Genomic DNA, 9,391 nt, shown 5'->3' on the forward strand with positions numbered 1-9,391 from the left:
TCCTGCTGGTAACTAGATTGTTCTTTCTGAAGTTGTAGGCTGTTTTGGCCATATCAGAAAATGAACTAATTTAATTTTTGCTTTCCAGCTAGAGCGCCATGAGAGTCAAATGTATGAGCAAGTCAGGGTATGGATAGCAGAAGAGTTGGGTTTATGTAGTTTGAATTATATCAAAAGTTAATTTTAAGTAGTAAGAGTTGTGTCAGGTAGACATGTTATATGCTTTTAGTCCTTCAGGATAACACTATTCCTCCCCTTCTCCCCCCTACGTTTTTCCATCCCTTCAGAAAAAAAAAAAAAGAAGGAAAGAAAACCTACAAACCAATTCATTCTAATCTGTGTAGAATTTCTGCACTAGCAGGATTAAACCAGTTTGGGATATTTAGGGCAAAGTGGCACATCCACGTGTGGCTATTACTGGTACCTCTTTCACAGGGATATTTGCATGGCCTGAGCCCGAACATTTTAAGTAAGACAAATGTGGTGTTACTTAAATTTAATAGGGGAAAAAAACCAAATCTGGTCTCTGAAGGTGGCTATTTCAGTTGGTTTGGGCAAATGAGAAGTTTCAGGATGCAGCTGCACTTCATCTTAGTTACAGGAATTGCAGATGAATGCAGTTTCTGGATCCTTCTGTTTCCAGTCTTAAAATACTCAAGGAGGGCCAAACTTCTGTCTTGATAGTTTGCTGTCCCAGTCAGGCTCTACAGCTCAAACAAAAGCCTGCTGTAAGGGCAGGGCTCTTGAATGCTGTGTTAGTTGGGGATAGAGAGGAAAGGTTAAGGTGGTCCAAAAAGTCCTAAACAGAATCTTGCTGCAGAAACAATAATGCAACAAATCTCATTATAGAGTCACATAAGCAAAATACTTTTCCCTGAACCTTCCTTACCCATGCAGCAACAGGTAACAGTGGATTGTTTGTTTGTTGGTTGGTTTATTTTGAAATATTAAATGTGTAGTCTTTCCTCCTTCATGTAAAAACTACTCTGAGAAAATATTTAAATGAAGTAAAGTCTTTGTAAAACCCTGAACATAACACATTTTAACTTCAGAGAAGCTGAAATAAGATTCCAGTTTTAGAAACAGAAAAGAGTTAATATGCTATAAGGAAGGAAGAGCACCTTAGATGCACTTCAATGTAGTAATAGATTTAAATATTTTTAAAATTAATTTATTAAGGTACATGGAGGGAATGCCCAACATTCCCTTCACATTTCCCCTTTCATCCTTTGAAAGATGCTTTCTACTTCAGTTTAACTTGGTTTTCCATGTATATAAAATGTTTTTTAACACTGTCATCTGAGTAACTTTCAACCTGAACTTGGAAGTGGAAAAAAAAAAAAAGCTTAACAGGTAATTAACTTCTACAAGTTTTGATTTTTTTAATTCCAATTATAAATATGTAAACCTATATTTGTATTTGTTGTGAATTCTTTCACAATATGGGATGTCCCCAAAACACAGATGCTCCTACCTTAATTCCACCTTTAGTCTTCTTAATACTTTTCTTTTTTGACAACTCTACTTCAGAAACAGTCTTTGGAGGGCAGGAAATTTCCGTGGACCTCCTGTTGGTAGCTTAAAGAGTCAGAAAGAAAGAAATGTTAGAAAATGGGTGCTAAAAGTTGAACTCTGACTTCCCAATAAAAGCAATGAGGGGTACCAAGCATCAGCACATTCACTCTTTTCCATATAATGCATCTTGAAGATTCTGTTTAGCCTTTAATTTTAATCTGCCTTGATCTTGACAAGACATAGGCTGTGGTCATACCTATCATACTAAACAACATTCTCTTCTGGAGCTTCTCTCAACTATATTTATTTTATACCTTGAAAAACAAGCTTTAAAAAAACAAATCTAAGACTTTATCACAAAAATCCTGATTCAATTAAAGAAAAGTGAGACATTGTTTCATGCTTTACTCCACAAACTTAGCAAGCACTCCTGAATACCTTAGACATGCTGCCAATAGCCAGTTACCCTAATTCAGTCCATTGGATTGCTCTACTAATCCAATTTCCAAGTTTTATATATACTGGATATGTGATTAAAAGGAATGAAAGCAAAGGAAATTAACTTCAGGAAGCAAGAGAACTTTTGCTAAAAAAAAAGCATAGTCAGCAGTACAAAGTTGACCTATTCATTAATCAGAAAACTTTATGTTTGAAAATCCTGGCTGAAAGCAGTCAGCAGAAAACGTGGAAATTAGTTATGACTTAGCAGACTGGAAAGAATTGGACAGTTTAGGTGAATGACAAATTCACAAAAAGCCCAAGTGCAGATACTCCTTGATCCAGCAGCAAATTACTCAGGTCAGTTTACAAGGTTCATCTTGCCTTCACCAGTATGACATGTCAGAAAGGAGGAGGTAGATACAAGATAAAAAAGCAGTCAAGTCCAACTGCTTATATTTCAGGGGTGAATTTGATTCAGATTGATACAGCAAACTTTCCTCTTCCAGTTTGACCCAGAATTGAAAACAGGAAGCAGTCTGGTTTTGGTTATGCTCCAGAGTATCCAGAGTTATTGACTGGCCTGTATTTAGAGACTTCTGCATGTCTACATTTAAGTAGTTACTGGAGTAATTTAGAAAGAAACAGCCCATATACCTGCCTATTATTACTGCACTAATTACTGTGGTACTAGAAATACTTTAAAAGGGAAACTCCCTTATAAAATTCAGTACAGTTTCAAGGTCATTACTGTACTGCTGAGGGAGCTGAAAGTTACAGTGTTCAGCTGCATATTGAAAGAACAAAGACACAGAAACAAAGGAAAATTATATAAACAATCTCAACTCTGTGTGGTTTCAAGGTTGTTTTCATCCTGTTGCTTCACAGCACTCCCCTGCATAATAAGTAATAAAGGTTTCATTTTGAACTCATTAATATTTTAAATTGCTTGATGCTGCTTTCAAAGCAGATCTTGTTAAAGGACATTGTATGCAGGGGTAAACTTTATTGCAAGGATATTTACAGTAAAGCAGAGTTTGGGTCTGTCACTTGCATTCACCTGGAGCACCACTGTGCTTCTCCCATGAGGCTGGTTACTGTTTCCTTAGGAGCACATTGCACGATAAATATGGAATAACTGTTTTATTACCTAGCCTACACCAAGTGGTAGTGTGGTCTCTACTGTTCCTAAAGCTGCTTGGGAAGGACACAGACTCGTGCTCAGTTTTGGGTTGCAGGCTCTGCCACTCTGTGACTGAAATAAATTCACTGAGGACAACTTGCTATGCTGCCTGTGGGGAAAATCTGTGATTTTACCCACTTCCCCACTGTGGTCCTGCATGGCAGACAACAGTCACCATGTCTCAGGAGTTCATTACATGGTGGGGCTGCACCACACGAGGCACAAACAGAGCTGTGTGCAGCTCCCAGGTCCTCAGGGACAGCTGGATTAGTCCATCTAGGTAACTGGCCTCTAGTCTGGTCCTGCTAGAGTAAATGTAACTCATGAGCCAGCAAGAGAAACAGGCTGAAGTCAAGGGTTGTAACAAGACTCTCAGCACTTGCAGGACATGTAACTCCCCCGCTCAACTAAGTACCAAGCTTTACTTCAGGTCTTGTGTGAATTTCCTAACCATGTGCTTTCCCATCTGTTTTCTGTGGGAGAGTTTGTGCATTCTCACTAACCACCTACAGTGGAATCAAAGTCCTTTGGCAGGAAGAAGCATGGAAACAACTAGTCTGCTAAATTGTTTCTTGGGGCTTGCAGCTCCTGCTGTCCCACAGGAACATGAGGTTGAAGATAATGACTCAACAGTGGTTTTGAATGCTGGTGACAACAAAACAGCATGCTTAGGCAGCTAAAGGAACACCAGAGCATCTAAGATTTTTCATTTAATGCCTTAATACTTTTCCATTCTTAGGCAGTATCAACTTTACATCTTTGCTCTAGCAAAATTCTATTTGAGCCCCCTGAAATCTGCCCATTTAAGAAGCATACAGTGAAGCCCTTGTCTGTGGAATATTATTCTGTAAGAACACACACTACTTGGTTTCCTCAGACTTGCTGAAGTGTGATAGCAGCTGCAAAATTTTCTCTTCTCCATTTATAGAAAGAACTTGAACTACAGAAACTGGTGGTTCCCAAAATCATTAATGAAAATCACCATCTTTTCTGAGTCAGCTAATCTCTCTGCAGCCTCAGTTCTCCTGCACACATCCCTAGACTCTTGCAAGACACTCTTATTTTATCCTCTATCCAGATGTTATTAGTGAGTATTTTGCATTGGTGACTATGAGAAATGCTGGAATGGATCCAATGAGCAGTTGTAAACATTTGACTGAGGTGGAACCAGTTCAATCTTTATTATTTAAAGAACTGAAAAGGCTCCAGCTGTGTTCCTCCATATGAATTTCATGTTCCAAGCTGGCCTTCTAAGATGCTTGTAGGTTGAGTCATGGGATTTTGTTTGTGCAATGTGCTGTTATACATGTTACTTTCTTAATAAGCTTACATGTGTTTTTACATCTCTGCTCCTGTATTTCACATTTATGTTGCACACAAAGAAATCACTAGGTGAATACAGCATTTAGAAGACAGGAGATGCCAGAATCAAAGCTACACACACAACCCTAATTTTACTCCTTTCTTGCTAAGGCATCTTAGGGTCCACCCCCCTCTTAAGAATCCATGCCTCATTCAGTGCATGAAATCAAAGATACTTAATTCACAAGCAGCTATTCACTATTTTGATTTATTTGTATTTCTCAGTGGGGTTCCAGAGCCTTACTATCCATATGCTATTTCAATCCCTGCCCTGAAAATAATTCTTTTTTCTAATAGTCCTTTTTACAATTCAAGTGCTTCATAAATATTTACGGAGCTGTTTTCACAGCACTTGTCAGAGGTAACAGGCTGTTATCAACCACACTGAGAGTTCCATAGATAAAGATCAAAAAAGAATATACCGTGGGAGACCCAGGGTGACATTTTTGGAACTGAATTTTCTGGATCACAGGTTCATGAGCATGTGTTCTGCCCAGTAATTCTGATTTCAGGCTTTCACTGTTCTTTCAATTTAGATTTCTTTATGTAGAAGTTATTAAAAACAACCCCTCTCCCAAATTGAGCAAAGTTGAATCACATTAACACCCACTGCACCAGCTTCTCTTGCCTATGTCAGCATGAGTTAAAAGCAGCAGTAAGTAGTCACATTTTCAGGGGTGACTCCAGAACAGTTTAAAGGCATCTGAACTGAGTTTCGTACAGTTCTGCCTTTCCTCCCAGCCTTTGGCCACACAATTCTGTCTCCTTTTTGTCAGCAATGCTGTTCATGAAACTGGATGATGAGGAGCAGAACTAGCCAAAACAAAACAAAAAAACCCCACAGTGACACTTTTCAGTTTCCTTCTTTGTTCCCACTAGTTATGTGACCATAAGTACTGAAGGAAAGCAGAGTCAGAAACATTGCTGTGCTAGACAACAAGGAGAAAGGGAGACTGACAGCCCTGCATTAAGAAAGGCTTAAGCTGCTGCAAGATCCTAATGTAAGGAAAAAAGCAGTGCAGGGGATAAGGAACATAATTTTGTCTCTAAGTTCCAAAGATTTTTGCTGACAACAAAGGAAATGAGACTGTAAAAGCCAAACTGTAACATATTCATAAATAAAGTGTATGACCTGAGATTTTTTTTTTTTTCCAAGTGCTTATAATTCTGCCAAATCTAGACACTTTAGGAAGGGACAAAACTATTTTTTGTACTGCTGTGATCCACTACTCACCACAAAGATAAATAAGACAAGACAGTTTTCCTAGCCCTGTTCACTAAGATGGTCAGGCCATGTATGTAGCCTTTGGGAAAGCTTCATTTCAAAGAGTTAAAGTTTGGGAGAATTAGAGGCAAATGAAAATAGAGAAATGCTAACTACAGTCACCCCTAATAGCTTATGTTATCTTTTACAGCTCTGGGGCTCATCCTGCTGTGCTTGACAACCTCCAGGCAATACTAGCCTGCATGGCTTGACTTGTGGACCTATGGCAATTCACCCCAGCTTAGGTTTTGTACAGAACTGCAGTCCATAAATAGGTAGCCAAATAATAAAAAATTATGCACTCAAAAGTTAAATAGAGCAAAATCACTTCCCCTCAAGTGCCACTTCTTTCCTCTCAACACATACAGGGACATGTGAATACTATTTAAGCAGATTGCCACAGCTAAAATGTGCATCAAGTCCAGCTGGCATAGATTTTTGAGCATCATGAAAATTCCAGTACTAGTTTTTCCAGTGTTGAACTGGCCTGGCTCTGCAAAGGTTACAAGTTTGTGAAGCCAAAAGCTTGAAGCAAAAATGGGATTAATTTAAATTTTTACTTCAGAATTTCTAGACCCATAGAATAGTATTGGGTGAGGGGGAGTTTACAATACAGTTCTGAGCTGCCTCTGGATCTTCACTAAGCTAAGTCTGGCAAGAGTCACCAGAGACCATAAGGACATAGACATAAGAAACTGTCACAGTCACTTCCCTGGTAGAAATTTGCCCTTCCTCTCCTACATGGTATCAGCTGCTGTATGCAGCTATGTACATGTCCATGTAAAAGCAAGTCTCACAGTTACAATAATGGAGTATTTAATATTTGTTATGAGCCTTCGTATCTCTTTAAGATTAGCACCCATTAGCACCCTGAATTGGATTGAATTTTCCCTATTACTCCTTATTAGGGAAATGGAGAGTCAGCAAGTAAAACTAAACCAATATCTATTCTGGAACAAATGCAACTTTTTTTGCTTTTCACAGACAACCATTGCACTGCTGCTGTGGCATTGTTGCATCTGCTGCCTGGGGACAAAGTCCTTCCTTTCTGGTCTTCTCTTTCTGTTTATCACATTTTATTGCCTTTGTATTTACACAACCTAGGACCGAGGTATTTTCATGTTGCCATGTTCTATTGTGTGTGCTTTTAAAAATACTCAAGTACGTCCTGGGTAACAAATAGCAATGAGTGAAGTTACAATATCTGTTTCTTAGCCTTTTATTTTTCCGAGAATGGTTCTCAATAAAATCTCCCCATAAATAAATGCTGATTCTGCATTGATCCTGCTAATGTGAAGACAGAGCACAGAGGAAAGTCTGAAAGAGGGTAGCTTCAAGAAGAGTAGAATTTCAGAGCCTCATTTTCAAGGCTTGGAATGGGACTCAGTGCCCCTGTTTATATTCTCAGCCAAATTTCAGACTCAAACTGTGAAACTCCTTGGTGAATCACACAGTTTATCTGTGCTTCAGTTTTCTTTCTAAAAAAAAAGGCAATTGGCAAGTACTGATAAGTGCTTTGACATTCTCATGGAAGGGGAACTCAGGAAATTAAAAGTGCAACTCTTTGCTGTGGTCAACTGGACAATGCCAAGAGGATGCCATTACACAGTATATGTCAATATACATCTATTGTTCACAGCAGTTAAAGTAACTATTTTTATGCCCCAGGACAAGCTGTAGGTAGTCAGGGACATCAGTTTCTTTGTACGGGGATACTCTAGGTCAATCATCCCCAGGTGCAAAGAATCTGAAGGAGATGCTATCATCTGCTTACCAGTGTCTGGACAAGACTGGGTTGCACTTTGCATCTCCTCAGAGAACAACTGGATTAACATTTTCAAATAAAAGTAATCTACCTAATTTGTGACAGGATATCAGAGGCTAATCCTTGTCACACAGTTATCCTGTGTTGTGTGCACTGAACTTCAATGCAAGGGACAAAGCAAGGGAGCCTCTCATGATTTTCTGTGAAAGAGCTGATAATATTCAATTTGCTGTATGAACAAGAATTAAAGCATTGTCATTTATATACTAGTGACTATTTTTTAAGGTTCTACTTATGTCAAAAGTTAAATTTAAACAAATCTGCAATTGCTCTCAAGTGACAAGAAATAAGTTCAAGACCAAGAAACACAAATACTGAGACTTTAACGCATAAACAGAAATGCAAAACTAGTTTTTAGCCTGAAGATGCAGTTTCATAATAGGTGAGAGCCATTCTAAAACTGTACTACCACTAACAGGGACAAACTAGCTCTGACCTACTGACCCTATATCCCCATTTTTCTGCAACTTCCTTGGCTTCAGCACTAGTGGTCACGTGGGGAACAACCTGATCAACTTCAAAATTTGTGCTAGTTCAAGAAGGTGATATGATGTATCATCTCCAGAGCTCCCTATATTTTTCTAACTCATGCACTGGAAAACTAATAAGTACATTTTTGCAGTCAGCTCATTGAGTTTTCAAGGTAAATCACAATTCATGCAGCTAATTGACGGCCAACAACAGTGCAAGAGGGGAACACAGCTGAAGGATGTTTGAGTAGCAGAGCAGAACCTCTTCAAAGGCATTGTGGTCTCAGCTTGCCTTAAGCCAAAAGTGAAACTGAAACTTGAAGTCTCAACTGTGTGTTAAGAACACTGTTAGCATGGTTTGGGGGAGAAAAGTACAGATGTCAAACCAGTATGGTAACTGGAAGATTATGATCTTCCTGGATAAGAAAGAACGAGTGTTGCGGAGCAGAGGAGAACAACAGGGACACTTGTGTGACCTTGTGATAGTGTGTATAGGAAGCAAAACTGTCAGGCTATTGGCTGTCCTAATCTTCCTGATGAGAAGTTTCTCATGTGTACACTTACTTTGTGTACTTGCAGTGACTAGCCTGGCTTGGGTTTTCAAGAATTAGCAATTTAAGACATATTGAGGAAGAGTATAGAAATGTACTTTGTAGACTAGACCTAGGAAGAGAAGTATGAATATTTTTTTGCTTCACCCTCATTTGTATGTTTGCAGTGACAGATATTTCACATTAATTTTTAACAGCTGGGCCTAGAAGGCTGACACTGAACATCAAATGCAAGTTTTCATTCTGATAAAAAAATTTAACAAGACCACATGGACAAAGCATTGGTATGTATTTAAAAGATGCTGTTCATGGCCTACCTGTTCCTGCTGGTCTGGTAATCTTTGGTGATGCTCTCTTTGGGGAGGATTCAGGATGTGGGGCAACAGGTTGTACTGGCCGGGTTTGTTTGGCTGCCAGCTTCTTCAGGCTTACTTGCCTCTTGTCAAACATCTCTTGTACATCTTCTAGCTTTTGTAGAATTCTTTGGGCATTGGCCTAGGCAAAGAAAAGGTTAAAAACAAATGGTTATCAGTGCTGAAGTAAGCAAGTTAAGAAAGGACTTCTGTTACCCAGACTGAGACTAGAGCTGAAGATCATAATGTGCTGCAGTTTAATGCAACCCAGCCCATGCACTCTGCACAGATCTCATTTTCACTGACTAGGACATAGTGACTATTACAGTCTTTCTGGCACTACCCTGAATAAAATTACATATGTGTTCCATGACTACTCAGCTGAGTAAAACATATCACGCCATGGCCTTGCCTGTGTGTCCTTTTGGTG

The 9,391-nt window shown here is 39.0% G+C and overlaps 1 protein-coding gene across 1 annotated transcript in view; it reads right to left on the reverse strand.

The window, feature by feature from the left end:
• The window catches only part of MCF2L2 (MCF.2 cell line derived transforming sequence-like 2), a 139,224-nt gene that overhangs the window by 81,643 nt on the left and 48,190 nt on the right, over nucleotides 1-9,391 (reverse strand). The window contains exons 13-14 of the mRNA XM_009999374.1: nucleotides 8,926-9,103; nucleotides 1,475-1,578 (exon numbers count right to left, since the gene is read on the reverse strand). Coding sequence (XP_009997676.1) covers nucleotides 1,475-1,578; nucleotides 8,926-9,103 — 282 coding nt within the window. The remainder of the gene's footprint in view (nucleotides 1-1,474; nucleotides 1,579-8,925; nucleotides 9,104-9,391) is intronic.

Source organism: Chaetura pelagica, unplaced genomic scaffold, assembly GCF_000747805.2.
Source record: "Chaetura pelagica isolate M959 unplaced genomic scaffold, ChaPel_1.0 scaffold20, whole genome shotgun sequence".
NCBI lineage: Eukaryota > Metazoa > Chordata > Aves > Apodiformes > Apodidae > Chaetura > Chaetura pelagica.